Source organism: Sarcophilus harrisii, chromosome 3 (assembly GCF_902635505.1).
Source record: "Sarcophilus harrisii chromosome 3, mSarHar1.11, whole genome shotgun sequence".
Classification (NCBI taxonomy): domain Eukaryota; kingdom Metazoa; phylum Chordata; class Mammalia; order Dasyuromorphia; family Dasyuridae; genus Sarcophilus; species Sarcophilus harrisii.
This window is the reverse complement of record NC_045428.1, coordinates 328172014-328199584: the sequence shown is the minus strand read 5'-3', so window position 1 is coordinate 328199584 and position 27571 is coordinate 328172014. Positions and strand designations below refer to the sequence as shown.

General features: G+C 36.7%; 1 protein-coding gene across 3 annotated transcripts in view; it reads left to right on the top strand.

The window, feature by feature from the left end:
• The window catches only part of GLI2 (GLI family zinc finger 2), a 400515-nt gene that overhangs the window by 299870 nt on the left and 73074 nt on the right, over positions 1-27571 (top strand). For all 3 annotated transcript variants that reach the window (XM_031959942.1, XM_031959941.1, XM_031959940.1), the window contains exons 4-5: positions 25891-26093; positions 27034-27219. In XM_031959942.1, coding sequence (XP_031815802.1) covers positions 25891-26093; positions 27034-27219 — 389 coding nt within the window. The remainder of the gene's footprint in view (positions 1-25890; positions 26094-27033; positions 27220-27571) is intronic.

Here is a 27571-nt window from a genome sequence, read left to right as displayed (position 1 = left end):
GCCATTCATAATAAGGCAGAAGATATATGATTATCTAGCAAAAGAGACTGAGGAGGGATCAGATAAGTTGGAAAGCCAGGTTTGAGCCAGCCTCATGAGAGGAGGGGAAATAGGAGAGAAGGAGATGAATTGCTGTCTCAAACTGCAAAGCAGTCAAAAAGGATGAAGACAGCCATGAAATGACATAATCCCTAACCTTAAGGAACATACAGTCTGGTTGGGGCGATGATACTTACACAGATTTGCATGTTGCTTATTTATTTCCCAATTAAATCTGAAGATTTGTTTGGAACATTGCCTCTGGAAACTTCAGACTGCTTTATTGAACAACTGTAGCTTTTTGAGGGAAGAATGAGTGCCAAGATCACATTATTAGGATATCAAAAGGTTAATAGTTTTAACTTTAGGTTACCTCCCATGCTTATAACTTAGGTGTTCAGTTTTGTACTGAGTTCTGTAAAGTCCCACCCTAATTAACAGTCGAGTTGAATCCTCATGGAAAAGAGATTTGAGGGAAACCAGTTGTGCCTGGGTTTATAGTCTGGGCCACAGAGCCCAAGTGACTAGAGTTTAGTGATGATTGGGTAAAGGTGAAGAATTTGTATGCCACATGGCTTAAGTTGATTCCCTCAGTTTCTGATCTACAGAGTGTCCTTCCTGCCTAATTTCAACACCAACCCACCATCTCAAAAAATGTGTCCTTGATTCCCAGGGATCCACTTAAGATAGCATAAGCTAAACTGAGCCAAATAACTCTACTGCTAATTTGTTGTGTGATCTTGGGCAAGGCATGTTATTGCTGTAGTTTCTCCTATATTACAAGTCAGACTCTTTATTTATGATGACCTTTTATGATATATATAATATATGATAACCATTTATGATTATCCTTTCTAATAATATGTACACATTTTTGAGATGGTAGGATGGATGTGAACTGAGGAGGTTACTCTAATTTTGAACAAGGCAGAAAGAAAAAAAACAAATGGAATACGCTTTTCTAAAACAATTACTACTTGCTAGCTATTATGCTGAACACTTTATAAATATTATCTTCTTTGCTTCTTATGATAACCCTACAAGGTAGATGTAATTATTTCCCTATTTTACAGATGAAAAAATTCAGGCAAGCAGAAATAAAATAATTAGATTTTGAACTATCATGACACCTAGCTGTCTTTAATAATTGTACTATATGGTGAGTAAATCTTTGACTTGGGGCCATTATTGCCTTAGAGGCTATTGTGAATTCCAGCTCCAAATCCTATGATCCCATGTTTATATACTGTGTGCCCTGCTAATGGCCATAGGGCAGCAGCCTCCTTGTTTTAGAAGAACAGTACATTTATCTACAGTAGCATCGAGTGCCATTTATAATGGAACTGGACCTTTGAAAGTTTAATTTGGGATATGTTTGATAAGACAATCTAGTCTTTGATCTTCCCGTCCCGGGCTACCTTAGCTCTTTCTAAATGATGTTGCTTTTTTGCAGAGGAGTATTAGACTTAGCATCTTACAAGAAAGAAATCTGAATGAAAACAGAAAGAATGAAACAGTAAAGAAATGAAATTTGTCTTTCATATACTTTCATATACAGGGATAGGAATAGATTGGGAGAATAAAAATCTGACTGAGTTTACTAAATAAGATGGCATCCCAGAATTATAAGGTTTATAGTTGAAGGGGATCTGAAAGTTCAGCTATCAACCCTTTTATCTTATATCTAGGAAAACTGAGGCCCAAAAAGGGAAATGAGGTCAATACCATATTAGAGAGTAAACAGAAAAGGTAGAGTCAAAGGGGCCAAACCCAAATCTTCTAAATTCAATATTCTTTCCATTAATATCTCCCCATCCATCTTAAAAGAAAGAGTTGGGGGAAAGATATATATTTCTTGGTTTGATTCTTCTTTGATCCTGACCTATGATTGGTATGGGGAATGCCCATTGTAAAAACTCCCACTACCTTGTGGGAACTTTCCTTCCATGCATATCTGCAACTCATCTGTAGTCTTAAAGAATTTTCTGAAACAGTGAGGCATTAAGGTACTTACCCAGATTCTCATAGCCTCTGTATGACAGAATCTGGACTTGAACCCAGTTCTTCCTGACTCTGAGGCTATTTTCTACTGGCTAGGCTGTGCTGAATTTTAGCTTGAAAATACTAGAAATGTTATATTTTATTCTTTTTTCAGGCTGATCTGTATTTTCAAAGAAGATGATAGATAAAGGATAATATAAATCCAAAGTATTCCCTTTGATTATCTTATTATAGGTATATAATAAATTATTATAACTATATCTAATGAATAATTTTATACTATGAAAGGAGCAAGAATGTTAGAATTGAAACTAAGATATGGTTCAATTTTTAATTTTAAAGATGAAAAATCTGATGTTCAGACTGGAGAAATGACTTGTCTAAAGTCACTGGGCTAGTTGTCTAAACAAGATCCAAACTTAGTTAGGTCTTATGATCCTAAAGTCCATGTTCGCTATGTTTCATTTGTATTGACATTTCCTATCTATCTATTCATCTATCTATCTATCTTTATCAATCCTCTGTGTTTCTCTTTAACATGTATTGGTCAACCTGCCATCTAGGGGAGGGGATGGGGGGAAGGAGAGGAAAAATTGGAACAAAAGGTTTGGCAATTGTCAATGCTGTAAAATTACCCATGCATATAACTTGTAAATAAAAAGCTATAATAAAAAAAACTCTATGTTTCATGAGTTACCATAGCTGAAATATATATCATCGGGGGATTAGATCTTGTATTTTAAAAAAGAAAAGAAAAATACCCAATGATAAGCTCCTCTGAATTGAGTGAAGTTGGTACAGACAACAGGCACACACAGTCCCTGGGTCCATGCACTGAACTTTTCCTGGCTGGTAACATCTGCTAGAGCACTTGTAATTCTAATGGCCAAGTTTTGAGAAACTAAGGTCAAAGCATATGAGGCAGAAACAGTAGAACTTTCATGGAGTTACTGAAGCAATTCTAAAAAATAAGTAAGTCCAAAATTGATATGAAAACCCCAATTTTTATTTAGGACTTAAAGCTTTGCATAGTCATTTTTGCATTTATTGTTTAGTTTGTTTTTGAACTTTGCCATGTTAAGGAAGTAGAGCAGAAATCACTATACAGATAAAGAAATAGAATTAACAAAAGAAACTGTGTAGCACTCAGGGCCAAATAGTGAGTTATTAGCAAGGATGGCAACTACTATTATGTTACTTAAATTTATCTCTTAATTCTGAAAAACCACTGTGAAAACCTAGGGTATAGTTTAATGTCTTCTGGAAAATCAGGGCAAATTTTCTTTAAATCTAAGTTTGGTATAACAGAACTTGGGATTTATAATGAATAAGTGTGTGGATGGATGAATGAATGAATGAAAAAGCATGCACTAACCCTTCTTTCCTTCTTTTCTCTGCCATATGTAGTCTATATGACACTGGACAAGTCACTTTATTCATTGCTCCAGGAAATGCTCTAAGACTTTATAAGTTTAAGAGAAGACATATACATTGACACAGGATATTCCCACACATGGGGATTCTGAATACTGGTGAAGTCACAATTCTAGTCACTATCAATATCCTGAGTATAATGGTAGACAATGAGGAGGAAAAGACATATTGTGGAGACAGTCTTCTAGTGAATGTATAGTCTAATAGGAAAAGCAAAAGTATGTACACTAATAAATATGCTACTTCTTTAAGAAAGAATGAGGAGCTAAAGAAAGATCCCAGCAAAGTCTTTTGAGAATTTTGAGAAGGAAGTCATTACTTGGACCACTAGGGATGATAACAAGCATTTATTAAGCACTTCATATATGCCAGACACCAGGAATCCACATAATATGGAAAGACAGCATCTGTCCTTAAGGAGCTTACAGTCTAATAAATGTTAGCCAAAGGGTGAGGGAAATGGGACAAAGGTACACAGCATAAAACATTGTAGAGAAAGTTCAGAGTATAGGGTGGAGAGAAAGAGATGTGGCTGATTCTGAAACTTTCCTTAAATGGACATTCTAATGGCTGACAATCACAGGGAAGGGCCACAAGGGTGGAGAATACTTCCCCTGTGTAAATTCCAAGACAGAAGAGAGCTTCAGGATTAAAACCTAAGAAGATCTCTACTTCAAAGATGACAGTGGAGGAAATGGAATTTCATGACTTGAAGGAAAAGTGCAACTAAAACAGTCTCGAAATGGGAGGTGACGTGAGCCAAACTACAGAGATTAAAGAAAACAGGACAAGAACAGAACTGAGGTGGTTTGACCCACAATCATATAGAATGTGAGAAGCAAAATGATGGAAGATCACTCTAGATGACAGATGATAGGAGCTAAGGAGCTAAATTTTGGAGGATTTAAAAATGCCAGCCTTGGTAAGCAATAGAGAACCACTGATTTTTAATTTTTTTTTTTAAGGCAAGGAGGGGCATGATAACTATGTACATTCAAAAAATTAATCAATCAGCCCATGTGGTATGAAAAATGGAGTGGACAGAAAAGATCAAATGCAGAATGACTTTAATTAGGAATATATTATGAGGAGGCAAAAAGAAATGATAGTAAGTTAAGCTCTCAGATGTTACTCTTTCTTACATGTTGAAAGAGGAATAATACCAGCACCATCTACCTCACAGGATACTAAAAGGGATCATAGAATAACTTTTTTGCAAAGTTCTTTTACATATATGATCTCATTTGATCCTCACAACAATCCTGGGAGATGGGTGCCATTATTATCTTAATTTTATAGATAAGAAAACTGAGGCAGACAGAGATTAAGCAGCTTGCTGAGAGCTAATCAGTGTCTGGGGTCACACAGTCTTCAGTCCATTGGGCTACCCAGCTACCTCTCACATGAAGCACAATATAAAGTCAATTATTTTTAAATAAATGCAAATAAATCATTATTCTTCCTGTTAAGAACATTAAAAAAATGCTTCAGTAGTTCATACTATTGATCTAGTCAGGCCAGGATTTGTTCTTAGAAATTGAGGGTAAGGGATTCTTGATGGAAATGTATGGTAATCTGCCTTCAGTGTGTCATACATAGTGCTCTGAGGTTAAAGATATTCTCAAAAAATATTCATTTGTCATTATCAGAGATCTTAAAGATAGAATGAATAGAATAATAGGAAGACAGAAATTAGAGATCTATTACTAACACATAAATCTCGGATGTTCTGTGGTTCTGCTCTTTATGATATTTTGGAATTCTTCTAAATCCTAAGTAAGATGTCTCCATTCCTTTTGTGATTGTTTTGTTTTTATTGGGAGAGAGGGAGAGAGAAGAAGGGAGGAAGGAAAATCAAAAAGGCATTCTGATTCCTTCCTTCCCTCAAAAAAAGAAAAACAGATCTAAAGGGAAGGGAAGAGAAATTTTGTTTCTGAACTATTCCATGAGCATCTTGGTTTTGAAAGTCTTCTAGGAAAGGAAGTTTCCATAAACTGCTTGATAATTCCTATTAAGTGTTTCACAATGCCTAATACTGAGATATTTTTCTTGCATCTTACATACCTTCTTTCTGTAATCCTTGTCCACTATTTATTCCTTTTAGGTGTTCATTTAAGACTTGAGAAAGGCAATTTGTCATTCTGCAGGGTATTAAAAGTATCCTGAATTCACTTAGTTTCCTTTCAGGCTTATCTCATCTTAATTTTTCTCCTTTTCATCCCATTGTCCTGTTCTTGACAAAGTGGGTCATGCTTTTCTTTGTGTATGTATTGCTTTTCTACTATAAGTCTCTGGGATCTTCAGAAGGTCTACAGAAAAGAGCTGAATATCACAGTCTTTACAGCTTTTACAGGTGGGCTCCCTGAGGCAAGACAAGGTCAATTGACTAAACTAGGGTCACAATGGAAAAGCAAAATCAGGAACAGGCTTCAGCCCTTCTGAACATTTCACTAAGACTACTTGTCACCCAACTATTCTGCATTCCAGACTTGTCAGGAGGATTTGATCAAAATTCATTCTTAAAAACCAGACTTCCCATGTTCCCCCAAAAAGACATCAATTTGACATCAGGAGACACCTCGATTTCTGTACCCTCTTCTGTTTCACATTTACAAAAAACTTTATAAATCTTTTCCTCCCTTTCCTCCCTCCTTATGCCCTTCATAAGTAGTGGGCAATTGAATTAACCACTGTTGACTATATTGCAGAAGTTTAACAAAGTCCATCTGTATGGATTCCTTTGTAGGCACAATTTTATAACTTAATTTTCCTACCAAAACATCAGTGTTTACTTAGTAAGAAATCTGTCCTTTGTCAGTTGAAAACAGTGATTTCTTTATTACTACACTGAGCAGGAATTGACAGCAAGTCTGGTTGAGTCTACAGGGCTGTAATGGAAACAGGGTGAACTCAAGGTCAAGTATAATTGGTTTTGTATACAGAAATGTGTCTGCATAAGGAATAGGCCCATTAGATAAGGGTAGAGGATTCCAGAGCTCTTTGACTAGCAAAGGACTAGAAATGTGAAGTGAGCAGGTAAAAAATGGATTGAAAGCTTTCTCAGACATCTGAGACAAGTAAGGCCACCAGTCTGGCCATGTCCTGTAAATAAAAAAAAAAGAAATCTGCGAACCCACAGAATATTTACCATCTCTTCCAACATCAACTACATATGACCAGCATTCATGGTCACTTTATTAGCCAATTTATTATTTCATTTAAACACTCATTTACCCTCAAATTTAGATCTTACTGTAGTTCATATAAATCCTATCTTCTCCAATGTGTGCATTTCTTCACTCCCATTTCTAATTTACTCTTTCCTATATATCTTAAATACTCATCCATCAGAGCAGAGAACAGGGTAGATAAAGTAAATATCTGACTGGAGTGCAGCATGATGGGAATTTAGATGATATTGAAAAGAGATAGACCTTTTAATACTGTTTTCCTTTTAAATGTCCATATACTTAATTCCCCCAAATGTCACTCAGGTATTTTTTCTGTGAAAAGTCAATTATGTATATTATATAATATTAATATAACTAATTAATACTGCTAGTTAATTATATATAATATTATCTTATAACTAATATAATTAATTGACTGTCCTCAGTACCTAGAATGATCTACTTTCTCACCTCTACTTCTTGGATTTCCTAGTTTTATTCAAGAATCAGCTCAAGTCCTGATTTCTATAAGAGGTCTTTCCTAGTCTTCTGTCCTCTCCAACTGCATTCCCCTCACCCCCACTTAGCACTTTACCTCTGAAATTGCTTCCCATTTATATTGTATATGTATTGCTTGTACATAGTTGTTTGAATATTGTCTTCCCTGTTAGACTCACTTTTTTCCAGTTTTTCATATAGTCTCTGGCATATAATAGGTGCTTAATAATTGTTTGTGGACTGATATAATGAAGATCTGAACAGAGGAGTGATGATGTGGAACTAATAGCTGAAGAAGTAGATAGCATAGAATAGACAAGAATAAGACAAGCTTCTGAGAAGTAGCTATGTTTTGCATTGGTTTTGTTTTTATTTTTAATTTTGTTTTAGAAATTTAGTTTTCCAATGACTAGTGGTGGCAATGGGAATAATTTGATACACTCAGCTGCCATAATGACCCAAGTCCTTTAAGAAGTGAAGATCTTTATATGGATAGGTATGCAGACAGTTCTGGACAAAACACTAGACCAAAAATCCTTTGCCTTGCCTTTGAGAACATCACTGAGAACCTGCCTAGATTCATTACTGATTGCATCATGCATTTTGGAACCCATCCTGCATACTTAGTTAATGGTTCTGGATTATTTATCGTGGGCATCTCTTTTATTTTAAGACCCCAGCATTTGACCAGATCACTTTTCCAAAACTTTGCCATAACTTAGGGGTGAGTAATGTAAAAGAAAGAATTAAGAAGTGTGAGTGACTGGGTGGTTATGGAGAATGAAGGCAAGAGTCAAGGATGACTAAGGGTTGTAGACTAAGTAACTACAAAAATGGTTTCACCATTGATGAAAATAAGAAAGTTTAAAAGGGAAGATTATGAGTTCAGTGTTTTTCTGACTGTTATGGTAGGAGCAATATACTTCTCCCTCTCCCCCTCATGGTAAGTTAGACTAGTTTTTCCTTAAAAGATAGTGAGACCATCATCAAGATCTAGGCAAAAGAAGTAACATGAGTAGATATGCAAAAAAGAAAGGAAAATTTGGCTTGTTCAGAGAACACTGAGTCATTCTATTTGGCTGTACTCTAATGCAAGATACAGGCTAGAAGTTTAAATCTTCGGCTCCTAAAACAGAGAGCCAGATTTTGTGAATGTCAGGATGAGGAATTGGGATTTTATTTACTGAATAGTGTGGAGTCACTAAAGAATTTCAATCAAAGGGGCAAGGTTGTCGAGTGACAAAAAAGTCTGTTCATAGGGCAGTTAGGTGGTGCAATATATAGAGCACCAGCCCTGAATTCAAGAGGATCTGAGTTCAAATATGGTTTCAGACACTTAACAGTTCCTAGTTGTGAGACCCTGGGTAAGTCACTTAACCCCAATTGCCTCAGCAAAAAAAAAAAAAAAAGAATTTCAATCAAAGGAATTATGTGACTATATTTGTCTTCTAGAATTATCAATTTGACATTTGTGAGACAGTTTAGGAAACTATAGATAATAATAATTTGACATACATTTATTTTAATAACTTTCTTTCTCAAAATATACACAAAAAGTTGTTAACATTCACCTTTGCAAAATCTTGTTTTCCAAATTTTTCTCTCTCCTTCCCCTACCTACTCCTTCCATAGAGAGCAAGTAATTCAATATAAGTTAAACATGTGTAATTCTTTTGAACATATTTTCATATTTGTCATGCTGTGCAAGAAAAATCAGAACAAAGTGAAAGAAAAAAATGAGAAAGAAAAAACAAACAAGAAAACAAATAACTACCACCAAAATAAATGAAAATACTATGCTTTGATCCACATTCAGTTTCCATAGCTCTCTCTGGATATAGAAGACTTTCTCCATCACAAGTCTATTGGAATTGCTTTGAATGACTTCATTGTTGAAAAGAACCAAGTTCATCCCAGTTGATCATCGTATAATCTTGTTTCTGTGTGCAGTGTTCTTTTGGTTCTACTCACTTCATTTAGTTTATGTAAATCTTTTCAGGCTTTTCCGAAATCAGTCTGCTCTTAACAAACATTTATTAAGCACTTACTATGTGCAAAGCACATAGAGTAACATAGCTATTTGATCCCTATCCCTTTTTAGGTGGGTACTTTGACTACCTATGTACTATAGATTAGTATAGTATCTTTCTTGTAGAGAGGAGAAAACTGAGCCTCAAAAAAAAAAAAAATAAGTGGCTTGCCCATGATGACATAACTAGAATGTGAGAAGCAAATTTCATAGTTAGGTCTCAAATACTTTTCACTATCCACACTCTCTCAAGGAGAAGATCTTTATTAAATAGATAAGAGAAATGTTGCTATGAAGCACATGAGATGTTCTCATGTGCTTCATGGCACAGATTGGGAAACCAAGGTGCAGAGACATTGTCATTTGTTTAAAATTATGTAGTTATTGATAGAGTTAGGGCCAAAACCTAGGCTTGCTACTCTAGTGTATTTTCTGCTTTATTACAACTGTTCATCTGTAATGATAGTAAAATCTTCAGTGGCAGCATATTCTAAAAGAAAGAACATCATTTTTCAGATGGATGAAGTAATTTCCACTTGGGTTTATGCCAGATGACTCCTCATATCCTATCCCATGACCTGCCACAGTCAAAATTCCCCAGGTTCTGTGATCCTTGTGGGAGGCAGGCATCTTGCCTGAAGGTAGAAAAAAACACACCCTCGTAAGTAATCTCCTGGCACCAGGATGGGAGAAAATTTTAAGCCAGAGCTATCATCCATAGCATAGCTTCAACTCTATGTAAAGTCAATGACCATGTAATCCAAGAGAGGGCGGGTGAGCACATGTGCGTGTGTGAAAGCTAGGAGACGAGAAAGGAACAACAAACTTTTCCCCTGTTACCATGAACATTTTGTTTAAGTGGACAGATCAGACCATTTAGAGGACCTGATCAAGAAGCTCTCCCCAACACATTATAACTCTTTAGGGGATTTATAACATGATCTAGCAGTTGCCCAGTTCATATTTAGAGAGCTCTTCCCATGATCAAAGCACTATGGTAGCTGCTATGTGGAGTACCAGGCAGTGAAAGACATGGTGCCCTCCCCTCAAGGAGTTGAAAGTTTAGTTGGGATGATTAGAACAGATCAAGCAACACAAGACAAATCTATAATTAAGTGACATTGCTTGGGGACTATACCATAAATGATGTCGGAGTTCAATGATACAGATTCTGAAAGATGGAAGAGATATTAAAAACTATAGAGTTCATAAAATTCAATATAATACCTTAACAAAAGATTCAGGCAAGTCACTTAACTTTACTGGGGCTCAGTTTCTTCACCTATAAAATGAGGGAGATGGTCTTTGTGATCTATTCCAGCTTTAGGCTCATTATCCCTTCATCCTTTAATTTAGAAGCAAGAAAACTGAGGTTCAGAATAACTTCTTCAGTTTTATGGCCAGTTAGAAGCCAAGTTTTGTCTAGAACTTGGTAGTTTCTTGTTTTCTAGGCTAATGGCTTTTGTTCTACATCATGATACATACATCATTTTGGATAAAAGGAACAGCAAGTCTGATGATCAAAGATAAGAAAAAGCATTCCCTGTAAGGTCAATGGTGCAAATTTTCCTAATACCAGAGGATCATTGCATCTGTATTTAATTGGAGTAATTGGAATGTGAGTTGACAAAAGACTGCCACCAAATAGGAAGCTAGGTAGAGTCCTGAATCAAAAGTTAATTTCTTGGTTGTCCTCTATTTAAGAGAAGTGATGTGATATAGTGAGAAAAAAATACCATTGATGATGATAATTGGAAGTGGACCTCCAATTTAACTTCCAAGTGAAAACACTCTCTTTATTGATGCAAGATGGCCCCCTCTCTGTAAATTATTATCTTAGGGACTATAGAAATTCTAGCAACTCATCTAAGGTCATAGAGCTATTACATATCAGAGCCAATTTGAACCCAGTTCTTCCTGGCTCAGAGACTGCCTCATAATAATATGCTGCCTCATAATAATAGTTAGCTAATATTTATGTAGTACTTTAAATTTTGAACATCACTTTTATTTGAACACACCAAAGGATATCAAATTGGGAATCAGGAAACCTGGATTCAAATTCAGTTCCTATTATGGATTTGCTCCATGTCTGAGCTCTCCACAGACTGTCTTCTCTGATGCTTTATCACTGAGTGGTAGTGACCATAGCTTCTAGGAAGCCAACTTGTAGAGCATATTGGAACAATTCCTACAAACTGATGAGGTTTTACATATATGCCTTGGTATCATTTCTCATTTTTGGAGAAACTTATTGCTTATGATTATTTTTTTGACCAAAGAAACTTATGAAAGTTAATAGGCACAGAAGAGTTGTAATCTGCATCTGTGGAAGCAGGCACTCAGAATGAATACAAATACACATAATTTGAAGTATCTAGCTAAGTGACCTTGGACAAGATGCTTTACTTTTCCAGGACTCAGTTTCCTCATTTGTAAAATGAGAAGTTTGAACTGGATTAACCCCTGTGAACCTATCTAAATGATATCATCCTCTCAATATTTTCATATCCAAAGATTAAAGTATTCATCCTTTCTGGCATATTAAAGACAAAATTACCAGTTCCTAGGTTGGGAGAGCACTAAGAAAGGGAATCACAAAAATCTAGAACCAAAAACAAGGGTATGCTAGAGCTACCTCAAACTGGTTCTCAAGAGCTGATTATTAAAATTTTTGGTGTAAGCATTTCCACCACCCATAAATTGGGAATTGATTTATTGTTTTGCTGATTGTCTCTCAACTTGAAAAAATGATGAAGAAAATGTTATTAATACAGATTAAATCTGACAGTATATCCTGAGTACCATACTGTCCATGGGATTTTCTTGGCAAATATACTGAAGTAGTTTGCCATTTTCTTTTCCAGTAGATAAGGCAAGCAAAGATTAAGTGATTTGCCCAAAGTGACACAGCCTGAATTTGAACTCAGATTTTTGACTACAGGCTCAGTATTCTATCTCCTGAGTTATCTAGCTGCCTCTATTTTGCAGGAAAGTCAATTGTTAAAACATTTACCAGGACACCATTAGGAATTGTAATACTATTGGGGACTATTTCATCCTTCCTGCTGCCTTTTCTGGATCTACATCCCAAATTGACAGTTGTCTATTTTCTGGAAAGCAGCTGGAAAAAGAATATTGTTTGAATTACAAAATCAAAATGCACATCTGGTAGACATCTAGACAAGATCAGAGTCAACAGTGTGACATGGCAGCCTCTAAAATGATTCTTAATTATCTAATCTAAACATCTCCCATTAATTGAATCCTCCCCATTTTTCTTTGAGGATGTAAGGAGATATCATTTTTTAAAGTTACAGTCTCTTTGCTTTCACATGCAAAAGACCTCTTTGCTTAATGTACTAGGTATAAGACAAGATTTTTATGTTCCATCCTGAGTTCTGCTGTATGATTTTATAGACTATAAGTTCTCTGGACCTCAGCATATGTATAGAAGGAAAAGTGCTCTCCAAATCCCAGCCCTGACACTAATTGTATGTCTATAGTTGAGTTTATTTTCTGATCTGCAAACTAAGGTTAATAATAACTCTACTGCATACCGCACAAGATAACTGAGGAAAAATGCTTTGTAATTCTTAATATGAGATTCATCTGAAAAGACTATGGTCTAGTTCCCAGGAAGTCTGCCCCACAGAATTTTGAACAAAATTGTCACTCAGTGCTTTTTTTCAGCCCTTTTACTGTCTTCTAACACATATTCTTGATTAGAGAATTTATTTTTTTTAATCTCTGTGGAGCTTCATTTATAAAATGGGTACAAGCAGGAGTGTGCTGGAGCCAACTGAAACTGGCTCACAAAAACTGATTATTAAGATTTCAGTGCAAGAGTTTGCACTTCAGAAATCAGTATATGCTACAAACCCCGACTTGATTTGTTACTTTGTTGATTATCTAAAGTTAAAAAAGTTATGGGGAAAATGTTAATGTAGATTAAAATTAAAAGTGTGTCATGTATTCATTTTTCTCCTTCTGCCCCAGAGCCAGTTGTTAAACAATTGTCAGAATTCTTTTAGGTACAAGAAACCCTCCTCCTATAGCTTTTTTTTTCCCCAGAGGAATGTATATAAAATCAGTGAGGACTTAAAATAACCTTTGCCTCCACTAAAGAAATCCCAAAACAAACCCTTACTGATAATATACCACCCTTTATTTATGTGATCTGAGAATCTGCCAGCTCCATCCTCAAAAGAGAATACACTTAGAATTGTTTTTCCAATAGTGATAATGAGAATCCCAAAAAGTCTTCAGATCTATAGATATTTTTACCCCTCAGAAAAAAAAATCTGTCTTGGACTCCGCCGATTTTCATTGAAGTTTATCCTTTTCTTCAATAGGTTAAAAGTGATCTTAGGATAACAAATTATTTTTTTCATTCCTCTGCTTATGCTGATATCCTTAATTGGGAAGCTTTCCCTCAACTTTTTCACAAATCCTAATCTTATACATCTTTCAAGACCTAATTTAAGTTTATAGAAGCATAGGACTGTGGATGTTAAAGCTGAACGGGCTTTCAGAAGCCATCTGGTCCATCCTTCTTATTTTACAGATGAATAAATTGAGACCTTAAGAGGTTAAGTGAATCAAAGTCCCACTTTTTCCATGAAACTTTCCCTGGCTCCTTGAGCCTCCACTAATTTCTTCCCTCCTTTAAACAGTCATACCATTTATATTCTGTCCCACAAAGCCTTTCACTTTGTCATACATTGACTTTCATTGCTCTCTTAGGGGAAGTATGGTATAGTAGATGGAGTGCTGGGTTTGGCATCAGAAATCCTGCAGTTCACATTTCACATTTGAAACTTACTAGCTCTGTGGCAAGGCAAGTCACTTAAACTCTGAATGCTTTAGGCAGTTCTCTAAAATTTAATTTGCCCACTTTAAGGAAGGTAAAGGGATTTTTCTAAATTAAAGTCACAAATTTTTTTTGTGTGTACTGGCATCTGAAACAACTTACGTTGTTAGAAGTGGGAGGGACCTTAGAGATGCTATGGTTTGTGGTGCTCATTTTATAGATGAAGAAAATAAAAATCAGATAAATAGTATGACCCACACATGATATATAATTCTTATTTTAAAAAATCTGTTTTTATTGTTATGGGTCCAAATGAAATGACTAGTCATTTCAACTGATTAGTGGCAGGATTATGATCCAAGTCTCCTGATGTCAAGTTCAGTACTCTTTATAGAACCCTACAAAAACCTGATGCCTTAGGCTAAAAATCGAGGTCATTTGACATTATGCTGACTTGATTATAGATTTCATGCATGCTGGGATGTCTTTATTAGCAATGCTAAGTAATTTTGAGGCTGACATTATATACTCTTCATCCCTAGCTGAAGCATGTGGAGTAGAGTCAGTTATCCAGCCTCAGTAAAAGGGAAGTGCCCTGGATTTCACCTGAATGAGACCCTGCTGGGTTTCATTTTCTGTTCACTTAGCCTTTTTCATCTCGTTTTAACACCTGGATGGGAAGTTCCAACATGAAGGCTTTACATATGAGTCACCATTCTTTCTGTCGCTATTCTTTTTCATCCCTTTGCCTACTTCTGGGGCACAGACTATAGCAAATGTGCCTCTCCATTTCATACAAGCTTCAACTTTTTGCTTTCTCTCAAACTGTACCATATGCTTGGAATGTTACCCCCCCACACTTAGAAACACCAACCCAGCTCACTTCAAAAAGTTCCCAAGTTCTTATGTTTTCCATAAAGTTGACAATTTCTCCAGCTTATGCTGTCTGAACACCAAACTCAAAATGTTTCTTCCCAACTTCACTTTAACAATTATGTGCTTATCTTTAGTCATTTCCTACCAAATCTCAAAACATACGCAATGTCATAGAATGTTAGAGCTGGAAAGGACCATGGAGATAATTTTACATAAGAAGAAACTGAGACACAAAGAAGAAAAGTGATTCAAAGTCTAATTAGTAACTGAGCTATTGAACCTAAGTTACCAGAGTTTTAGCCCAGATATCTTTCCACTATAACACACTGTGTGTCTCTATTGAGGTAGGCATCTGGTGATACAATGGATAAATAGCTCTTGAGTCAGGATGACTAAAGTTCAAATTTATACATTTATATTTATTAACTGTGTGACCCAGAGCAAGTTTCCTTAACTTTAATTTATAAAATAGAGATAATAGGATCACCTATTAAAATTGATGTAAAAATCAAATGAGATAATATTTGTAAAAAAAGCACTTTATATAGAGTATGGTACACAGTAGGCACTATTTAAATGCTTATTCCCTCCACTCTGTCTTTATATGTATATAATGTATATTGTATATGATGGATTCACTTTACTGTTACAGTGCTAGTGATTGCTTTTACTTTACCATACTCACATCTTCCCCCTCACCCCATCCCGAGACAATTGGGATTAAGTGATTTACCCAGGGTCACACAGCTAGGAAGTGGTAAGTATCTGAAGCCAGATTTGAACTCAGGTCCTCCTGACTCCAGGGCTGGTGTTCTATCCACTGCACACCTAGCTGCCGCTGTACTCACATCTTTTAATTGATCATCTCTACCAGTGGCTCTACTTTTAAGTTAAAACTCCTAAAAAGCAGGGATTTTGATAAGGTTGATTTTCTTTCAAGAGAGCTTAGCACAGCACTGAATTCAGGTCAATCCTTAATAATTCTACTGATGAGCTTTCATTCAACAAATATTATTAAGTACCTGTATTGGGAATGAGGTCTATGGTAGAGGATGGGGGGAGATGCAAAGATGAATAGGACATAGTTTCTGTAAAATAGTATCTAATGGTACCTGAGCCTCCATGTGAAAGATGGGGAAGACCATTGTTTGTCCTCAGATGTATTTTAGGTTCTTCTCCTCTCAGCCTCACAGAGACTGGCTAGATTATCTCATCTTCCTCACAGGCAACCATGTACATTTGGGTTGAGTTGACGAGCTGAGAGGCATTTGAAGGCAAGCAAGGAGATGAAATATAGAGTGCTGGGTTCCCTGAACTGAGACCATTTTTATGACACTCCCTCCCCTTGCCCTTGCAAAGGGAGTTGAGGCCTTGCAAGTCAGGCAGAACTGACTACCGACTCCGACTTCCAGGCTCCCAGTTCATGTCATAAACAACTCTTAGGAAATTTGGGCTTCTTCCCAGAGTTGTTGCCATCAGTTTATTAAAACATAAATATATTATATATACACACACTCAGAGCATAGTCATGTTGGCTAGACACATCTCTTTCTTTATAGAGCAGGGTGACTAAAGTTTGAGATATCAATTAATTGAAATTCTGCCCTCTAGAACCCAGATCCTCTGTTTGTTCCTTATCTATTGGGTGATAACATCAGACTCCTCACTGGATTTAGTCTTTGCATTCACAAGCTATGTCCCCTGCCCCTGGATCAAATGAGATAATATTTGTAAAGCAGATCATAAAGCTGACATATGTTGTTCAGTCATTTAGTTGTGTCCAGTGCTACATGGACACATGAGCTTTTCTTGACAAAGATACTGGAGTAGTATGCCTTTCCTTCTCCAGTATGTCCCCATACAGATGAGAAATTGAGACAAATAGGGGTTAAGTGATTTGTTTGGAATCATACAGCTAGCAAGTATTTCAGGTCAAATTTGAACAAATCTTCCTGACTCCAGGCCTAATGCTCTGCCATCGAGCTGTCCCATATGAGCTGGCACATAGCTCTTATTAAATGTTTGTTTCCTTCCCCCTTCCTCTCCCCTTTTCCAAATCAAATTAGGGGAAGTTTGCAAAGGTCACTATCAATAAAATTCAGGTCCAAAAACTTGGTTAAGCACCTACTGTGTTCAGTGAACTTTGGCAGGAGTTGAAAGGGATAAAAAGTTTAGGTAAGACTTAGTACCTGCACTCTTGGAACTTTATAGTCATATAAGGGGATGAGAAACTTACAGAAAATTATAATAAGTGATTATACTAAATAAGTAGATTAGAGAGTTGTGAAATAAGGTGCCACGTAAGGTTCAGAGGAGAAAGTCAAGATTTAGGCTATCAGGGAATACTTACTTAGTAAAGGAAATACCACCTGAGCTAGACCTTAAAGAATATTGTCTGTCTATTGACCCAACAAGAAGAAAGAAGGAAGACATAGTGTAAGCAAAGGCACAGAAGCAGAAAAGCTTTTCCAGATTTTGATCAGGTGTCAGTGAGTAATATATTTTGGCTGGAGTATCGAGTGCATGAAGGGGTAGTCAAATAAGTTTGAAAATATAGGACTGCATCAAACTTGGCAAAGCATTGAATGTCAGACAGAAGGAAGAGTTTGAATTTTACTTGATAAACAAAAAAAAAAAAATCACCAAAGTTTTTTCAAGAAAAGGAACAATAGGAAAACTATGCATAGGAATGACAGGTTTGGTGGCAATAAAAAGGATAAGAGAAGAAAAAAGGGAGGAGACAACAGAGCTAGGAAAACCTCTTAGGAAGCAATCAATAGACAAGGAAAGTAGTAATAACATGTTCTAGAGGAGATGAAAGAGTAACAGATATATAACAAAAAGATTTCAAACATGGGAGACTCCATAAGTGGAGGTCCTAGAAAGATAAAACTAGAACTATCTTGTCAGATATATGGAAGTTAGAATTTGGGCCATTTCACTAGGGATTTCAGGAATTTTTAACCAAGAGCCTTCTCTCTCCTCCCCTCATTGTCTCTATCTCTCCCCCCACCTTCCTCCTTCTCTCTCTTTTCCCTCCTTCTCCCTCTCTATTTTATATAATAAATTAATAATAATATAATAATATTGTTATAATAGTTCCTATGTAATACTATTAATTTCCTTTATAATATATTATCTAATATAATTTTCCTGTATAATAAACATAAAAATAATATAAATATAATATAAGAATAAACTAAAATAAATACTAAACACAGACTTTAAAGAGAAGAGTTCAAGGAATATGTTAGGAAGGAATTAAGGCCTTTACCTAAATTTGGAGAAGAGAGAATAAGCTAAAGTAATTACAATTGTAGCTAGAGTGGTCCTCTACTCTGGATATTCTTGCTATCCCAGCATCAATATAAGATGTTTGCAGTAATATTTACTATCTAGATTATAGCTCAAACCCTCATACCAGTATATATTATATTTGTGAAGCAGACAAGAATCAAATATCCTGTAGTAAAGCATTTAATGAAGGTAAATAACAAGAGGAAATAATTGGAAAATAAAATCATTCTTCATCCTACCCACTACTGCACTACTGTCTCCCAACAGATTATAATTTAATCGTTTTAAAGGCCTCATTAATGCCATGGTGTATTAAGGGATGGACACAACCTCCTTTGAGACTCTCATACCCAGTATACAAATATGTTCTATTTGGCTCATGGTGATATATGGCACTCTATCAGGGAATAGAATTCCTTATTCCAGCTCCTGGTAAATGGTCATCTGTAGATGTTTTTGATATGAGTTCTGGGGTTATCAGAATTCTACCAAGCCTCCTGGTGATGCTATGCCATGGAGGCCCACTCCATGGACATTTCATCTATTCCTCTCTTCAGTCTCATTCCTGATTTCTTTCTCTCTAACTTTGCTGACAAATCTTTTCCTATTAGTCATTGTTTTTCATATAATAGCCTTTTATTTTTTTCAAAATACATGCAAAATACATTCACCCTCGCAAAACCTTGTGTTCCAAATTTTTGTCCCTCCCCTAGATAGCAAGTAATCCAATATAGGTTAAACAGATGCAGTTCTTCTAAACATATTCTACATTTTTCATGCACTCAGTTATCTTTTAAACTTCCTTTCTGGGGTTTCCCTACAATTAGATTCCTCACTTCATAACACAACCATTCTACACCCAGGAGTATATTTGGAGGGTCAGGGGAGACTCGCTGCTGTTATTTACTGGAGAAGAATATTCCTTATTCTCTGTTCAGACATGAAAAATGAAGTGATATGGAAAAGTGGAATCATATCTAGAGGAATGACAGTGGAAATAGACAAATTTGAGATTTGTTGTAAGAGCTAGTCCAGAATCTCATGGAAAGAAAGATCCAGAAGAAAAAGACTAGCTTTTCTAAGAAAAGTGTTTTGTTATTCTCTCCCTCTTCTTTACAACACTTCTCATACCCTCCAAAATTCCTAAACCTCTACTAGGATTCAACAATCCTTATGCCCTTTGGACATTCCTTAATTTCTAAGATCTAGATTCCATTACCCTTCTTGCTGTTTGTTTATGGGTAATATTCAATAATGGGTACCAAATCAGATTAGAGAATTGGTGATAGAATAATAGAGTCAAAATGGATCTGAAAGATCATACTGTCCACCTCCTTAATTTTAAGATGAGGAAACTGAGGATTGTTAAAGGGAAGTATCTTTCCCAAGGTCACATAGCTAGGTCAGAGACAGAGCCAGGACTAGCTGGAAACCAGGTTTTCAGATTGCCGGTCCAATGCACCATATTGCACTGAAGTTTAACTATTACCTGTAAGAGAAAAGGACAGTGGACAAAAAGCTCATTTTACTTGTCTCACTGGTTCTCAAGTTTGGGGAGTGATTTCAGATCAATGATGGCCTCCTCATTAAAGCCACACATAAACTATGGACTAGAGGAATTGTGTTTAACTCAGGGATCAAATGCACAAGAAATGAGATCTCAGAAACATCAACTGATTTCAAAGAAATCCACAGAGAAGAGAATGCAAGAATCACTGCATTTTTTCCTGAAATGTGTGGATTGCTAATGATATGGGTATCCCAGCCATCTTATACATTAAGTGTCTAATATATTATTGTTTTTCCACTGGGGAAGTAGTATGGAAAATCAGGCAGTTTCAGCATGCATCTAATAGAAAAACATGGTCATTTTTTCCCCTTCCTCTTGCTTCTATCCTAAAAAAAAGTCTCCCAGAAACAGATTTTTTCTAGTAAATAAACCATATGCATAAGCCAGTTAGAGGCCGGGGGTTGATAACCAGTAAGGTCCCTTCCAGAGCTGGAGTTCTACAAATAGCTTAATTCCACTCTAGTCAAGCTGATATTCCCACTGACCTGAGCATGACTTATTGAGTCTCTCATCTCTGCCTTTGCTTTTGCTGTTCTGTGTCATCCTACCCATGAATGTTTAGTCTCACAGCCCTGATTACTCTAGTCTATGGACTATTTGATTAATAGTTAACAAGTCTACCATTTTTAGAGCTTGTTCAGGCAACACATATGTTACATATGAGGATCTCATTGTTGGTTCCTGATTAAAAGGAAATAAATAATACTTTTATGAAGTTCTTATGCTAGAATTTACCATCAGCTCTAATGGGAGCCCTGGACAACATATGCTTCCTGATTGCTAGCTGATTTCTATTCAAGTGTCCCATCAGAGCCACTTAGACCTTCTTAGATCACATAGATCAAGAATTCAGTTAATAAAAGAACATTAATAGGTGTGGTATGGGATACAATGTAGATACCTGTCTTTGAGGAGCTCATAGTCTGGTTGAGAAGATGATACAAATGTATCCCTGTTTAAAGAAAGAAGAAAAAATCTTAAAAAAAAAAAAAAGGACAAATAGTAAATATGTGCTAATGAGTAATAGAGTCAATTAAGTGTTTTAGAAGTTCAGGAGAAGAAAAAAAATTCTGTGGCTTAGTAGGAGAAAACACTGAGCTGGGATTCTCTAGTTCTCATTCCAGTACTGCCACTAAATCACTGTGGAATCTTAGGCGAATGGACCTTAAACCCTAAACATAACCACTTAATTCCAAATCCAAAGCTTTCTTCATGGTATAAAATAGCTTCTTCTTAAACCTGGTCATCCTCTGTAGCCAATGCTTGTTTATTCTATAACCAGTTACCAAAATTGGGAGTTATGTAGACCCTTTATTTCTTTGCCTGCTCCCCACGCTGCCATTCCATTCCACCATTTTGGTCATTTCACTTGATGTTGGGGAGGGGATTGGACTACATAGCCTTAGGTCTGAGATTCTGTGATTTTGTGATTTTAGGCACAAGGCCAGATCTGACAACAGTCCTTAGGCCAAGCAGGATGGAGACCAAGGAGCTTCATGAAAGAAAAGCATTTCTGCAATGTCTTCATTAGAAAAAAAAAATTAGCTAACTGTTTTCTTAATGACAACATTGGAGGGGAAGGAAGAGGAAGAGAAAAGGGCCAGTTTCATTTTTTCCACATGGAGCTGTGTTGATGCAGAAACAAAATTCCCAACCAATCTATAATCTAGACTCTGACTCCTTCCCTCCCTCTTTTCCTCCCTCTTTCTACCTACCACCTACCCTTAAGACTTCATGAATTGATGGCTTTTCATACAGTCTTGTCAGAAGCCCAGAGGCAAACAGCTTCAGGAAATCTGGTCTCTGGTTCTGCTGTCAGTGGCAGGCCCCATCCCTGGGATCCTAACTACAGTCAGGGTGGTGCCATGAACTCACTTCATTTCAGGCCATCCCATTTAAAAATGGGTCATTTGGGAAGGGCCTGAGTCATCTATGAAATTCCAGGGCTTTAGAGTAACACAGACTGAGGTTAGGTGGCTTTAAATCACCATGTAATCATCAGCTTGTCATGCGAAAGCTCTTCTGTGGTTGTTGAGTGCTATTGGTTAGAGCCCTGGGTTAAGGAGGCCAAGATTCTTGGGTTTGATTCTTGTGTGGGCCACTTAGTTCTGCTCTGTTCCATAGCCACAGATTGCACCCCAGATCCCAGCCAACTATCTCACAAACACAGAACCATGGTCACAAGGGAAGCCAGGAGATTGGGAATTGATCACTGTAAACCCTCTTCCTTTACTGGAGACTGAACCATAGAGTTTGAAGGTTATCTACCCCAAAACCCCACCCTCTTCAAGAATATCTTTGATAACACCTCCTAGAGTTGACCACCTAACCTTACTTGAATATTTCTAGTAAAGGGGAATTTATTATATCATATTATATTATTTGTCTCATTTCTGACCATTTAAATTTGTCATATATTAAGAGGAGAATATGGTATATAGAGGGATTCAACCTAAGAATACCTGAGTTCAGGCCCACCCCTGACATTGATAGTTTTACTCTGAGCACCTACTCTTAACCTTTCAATGTTCTAGGTCAGTGGCTCAAAATCAAAGTAAATCAAAATAGAAAAGGAGAAAGAGGAATCCCTGCAGGCCACATACCCAGAATCCACATTGACTTAGAAAACAATACTTATGGAGGGGATGTGGGAAAACTGCATAGTTGGTAGAGTTGTGAAATGATCCAACCATTCTGGGAGCAATATGGAACTATACCCAAAGGACTATAAAACTGTGCCTGCCCTTTGACTCAGCAGTGCCATTGTTGGGTCTGTATCTAAGGAAATCATAAAGGAATGAAAAGGACCATATATGCAAAAATGTTTATAGCAGCTCTTTTTATGGTAGCAAAGAATTGGAAAATGAGTAGATACCCATCACTTGGGGAATGGCTGAACAAGTTATGGTATATGAAGATAATTGAATATTATTGTTCCATTAAAAATGATGAAAAAGCTGATTTTAGAAAGGCCTGGAAAGATTTACAACAAAAGATGATGAGCGAAACAAACTCAACACATTGTACACAATAACAGCAAGACTGTGCGATGATCAACTATGAAAGACTTGGTTGTTCTCAGTTGTGCAGTGATCCAAAGCAATCCCAATAGACTTTGGACAGAAAATGCCATCTACATTCAGAAAAAGAATTATGGAGACTGAAGGTAAATCAATACATATTATGTTCACTTCTTTTTTCTCCCATGGTTTTTCTTTCTCTCCCAACATGATTCATAAAGCAAAAAGAAGAAAAGAAAAATAGATTTATCTTGTAAGTTCTTATAAAGTTTGATATGAGGCAGTACTAAGCCTGATTATTACAAAATACAAATCAACTCTTCCAATATTCCATGGGAATTGGTACTTCAACTTTCCATGTCTTCTGGCTTGGGGACCTCTTAGGAAAACTGACTCACTAGCCTATTGGTTCCACTGCTCCAGAACTTAGAGAATAGAATATTGCATTCTTATATAGTAGGTTGTGGTAGAAATATGTTCAAATTTTAAAACTGTAATAAGGAACTTTGGAATCATAATAAAATGATGCTACTTGATACACCAAGCTTTAGTATTTTGTAATATTTACTAATGCAGGGGATTATGAATGTGGAATACTGCTTATACTGTCAGATCAAAAAAGATGAATGTCATCATAGTTATTACTGAGATTTAGTGAAAAATACTTTTAACTAAAATGTGGCTCCAGGCTGATATATCATAAACAAATAAATATAATAGATAAATAAAAAATCCCCACCCTTTTATATATTTCTTTTTTATTAATATAGCAACACATGATAATCAGAAAATAGACTTTTATCTGGTTCAGGCTGCACTCTGGAGAGTTGCAGGCCACTTGTTGCTGGTATGTGTGACACCTTTAACTTGAGGCAATTTCTTAAGATCATAAATTAGAGATAAAGTACCATTAGTAGATGGAGTTTTCTCACTCAGGAATTCTCTGTTCCAATGAAAGCATAGATCCACTTCCAGGCCTTATCTTTATCCCTCTTTATATTACCCCATCCCAATCCATTGAGATCTAACTAAAGTCCATTGTTTGTGCTTCTGCCTTTGGAAGCCACGCAGAATAAATCTACTTCCCTATCTACATGAAAGCCTTTCACATGTTTGAAGATAGCTATTTTGTTCTCTTTAAGTCATTTCAAAATAAATGTCCTGTTGATTAGTGCTAATATTATCCTCTGCAACAAATTATAGAAAGAGGGTGCCATGTTTGGCAAAGATATATATTAAGTTTTATCTTTAGCAATGTCTATTTCCCCTTTCATGACCCTTCCTTTCTTCCTCAAATCCCCAATTAAATAGAACCCTAAGGTTAAAAGGCTGGGAGATGGGGAGGGTAGTGATACAATTAGCAAAGAGAGAACTATAAATAGGAGTGAGTTAGTGGAAATATGATGAATTCAGTTTTGGATTTACTCTGTTTTATGTGTTTGATGTCTAGATGTCCATCTAGGTGGAAATATTCCTCAGACAGTTGTAAACATGGGCAAAAGCTTTGGAGAGAAGGTAATTTAGAGTTTAGGATCTTGGAGGAAGAAAAGTTTCAAGAGATCTAGGGTGGGACATTCCTGATTGATAGCAAAAAATTGAGTGAAGTTAGAAATCATAGAAGTTGAAGAATTCAAGACAGTAGGATGATATGATATGAGAAGAATCATCTATGTAAATGTCAACATTTTTGAGGATAATTGTAGGCTCTCCTTCCTTCCTCCTCACTATAGTATGTTTCATACTTAAAAATATGCAATCCATATGTAATGTCATAATTTAGGAAGAAGACTTTTTATGAATACCTATGGCACAAAAGGTTTACAAAGCAATAGTGATAACTCATATTTACATAAATTACCTTGAGGTTTGCAGAGCACTTTCCACATAATTGCCTTGGGAAGCAGATATTCTACTATTGTAAAATATTTTGAGACTTAAAGATACACCTTGGTGAGCAAATGTGGAAGAAGTAACTCACTGGGCCTGGTCTACAACTGTGGACAATGTTGAAGGAAAGCTAGTTATTATTAGAACCCTTAAAAATATTTTTGTAAAATATTACAGTGACTGTCATGTTTGCTCACATCTCATGTTCAGAACCAAGAAGAAACATGGACTATATTGAGAGGCAGCATGGTGTGTGTAGTACTAGATTTGGAGTAAAAAAGACCAACATTGAGAGTTTGTCTTAGATACCTATGACTTATCTGACTCTACATGAGTTACTTAATGTCTCTGGACTTCAGTGATCTCATTTGTAAAATTAGGTAGTTGGTATCTTTTGACTTTTTAAATATTCCATTTAATTTTTATTTTCATCAATTGTAAAAAGTTTTTCAAATCATTCTTTTTAAATTTTGTTCCAAATTCTTTCCCTTTCTTCCTCTCCTCTTCACTTCCTGAGAAGATGAACAATACAATTTAGATTTTACACATGTAGTCATGCAAAAGAAAATTCAGACCAAAAAAAAAACCCTTAAGAATGACAAAGTTTTTAAAAATTGTGCCTCGATATGCATTCAGACTTTGAGAATTCTTTCTGTGGAGATGTATAGCACTTTTCATAAGTCTTTTGGAATCGTCTTGGATCTTTACATATTTGAGAACTTTTGTTGTTGTTGGGTTGTTTCAGTCATTCTGACTCATCATGACCCTATATGGGCTTTTCTTGGCAAAGATACTGAAGTGGTTTGTAATTTCCTTCTCTAGTTTATTTTATAGATGAGGAAACTGAGGCAAATAGGGTTTAGTGATTTGCTCTGAGTCTCACAGCAAGGAAGTGTATGAGGACACCTCACCACTTTGCTGCCTCTGCTGAGAATAGCTAAGTCATTCACAGTTGATTATCTATAGGATTGCAGTTACTGGATATAGTGCTCTCCTGGTTTTGCTCATTTTATTTTGCATCAGTTCATGTAAGTTCTCACTGACTTTGAAAGTCCTTTCCAGTGCTGCATAATCCCTTTATAGTGAAAATAATTAACCTTTCAATTACAAGTTTTGTGATATTGGATAACTCTGCATCAGTATTCTCTCAGTTGTGGGGCAGGGGAGAACATATATCTCTTTTCCCTAACCCCCTACTATGTCACCCAATATATCAAGACAAAGCTTTCTTATCCATTTTTTTGGTCTTCCTACAGGCCTCCTACTCTGAGTGGCAGCCCTGTTATCTCTGACATCTCCCTCATCCGGCTTTCACCACATCCTGCAGGTCCTGGAGAGTCACCCTTCAACCCCCCTCACCCATACGTGAACCCTCACATGGAACACTACCTCCGCTCCATGCACAGCAGTCCTACCCTATCCATGATTTCAGCAGCACGAGGCCTCAGCCCAGCTGAGGGTGAGTAATGGGCTAAATTGAGGGGTCTTGAGGTAGTCCCTACAAACATAGAATCATACTGATTTCTTTCTGAGATAGAACATGAGTAGTTAAAATGCTTCCCACACACATATACCTTTTTAAATGGGAGTGAACAGTTTACTGTCTAATTCACAATCCATTGGATTAGTAAGGAGACAAGCTCAGCTGGAGTGGTGGATTGGTTAGGGGAGTAGAGGAAGAGGTTAGAATGGTGGGTTGGACCCTTGCATACTGACTCCATATTTTTTACATGAATTCCATCATCTGCTTTGATAAACGGAGTTTTGCCCTCTTCTCCTCCTCCCTGATCAGCCAGGGACTGTAGGATCTGGGGAAAGCAGGATTGAAAAACTTCAGCTGTGGAGAAAGAGGCCATAATGAGTTTTGGCAGCCAAGAGGTTTTATCTAGCCAAGAAACTTAACAAGCACTAGGCATTAGGTCTCTACTCGAATTTTCAGACACAGCTATTGTTGACCGGGCTACAATCGTCTGGTGTCCACAGCACTTTCTTTTTCCTTTTCTTTTTTCTTTAGAAACCAAATCAGTTAGGATGTGGATGCTGACAGCCCGCTAGCTCCCAGTTTCTACTAGAGCCCTGGTTTTCTGAGGGTGGGTAGAACAGGGAGCAAAAGAGAGACTGTTTATAAATTTGAGGAAATGGAGGAATGTGGAAGGCCAGGCCTGGTCTCTTTTATCCACAGAAACACACCACATATGGAACATCAGCAGAGCACTGAATTGGATGCTTGAGATGGGGAGGAAGGTATTGGAGGAGTTCAAAGAGAGAAAGAGAAGGAAACTGAATGGAGACTACTGTGTTCCATAGACATTATTTTTTGCCCTATTTAAGGGGAAAAATTAGGGTTGGTGTCAGATTTTAATTAATTTTCTCCCTCCCTTCTTTCTCCCTTCCCATAGTGGCCCATGAGCACCTTAAAGAGAGAGGCCTCTTTGGCCTCCCCCCTCCAGGTGCAAACCCTTCAGATTATTACCATCAGATGACACTCATGGCGAGCCACCCAGGCCCTTATGGGGACCTCTTGATGCAAGGTGGAGGAGCAACAGGTGCCCCCCACCTCCATGACTACCTCAACCCAGTGGATGGTAAGTACTGAGACTAGAACAATACCATGGATATGGGGAAGGTGGGAAGGATGTCTTGATGTTTATGGCAGAAAAGCGGCTGAAGCATGTTTACCATTGTTGATTCAGGTATTATAATCCTATTTTTGATGATTTTTAAAATAAAAGTTCATTTTTTTTAAACTAAAACTTGTAGATGATTCTGAGATAAATTTGGTTGGTTACCCATGACATCCTTGTGAAATTGCATCCATTTTCAAGAAGAAAACTTAAGATGCAGAGAATTATCTGTGCTGAGAAACTAATACTGGTGTTTATAATTTTGGGCTAAATTTGGCCTCCTTTGCTTAGCTCCACTCAGAGGGTGATTTTT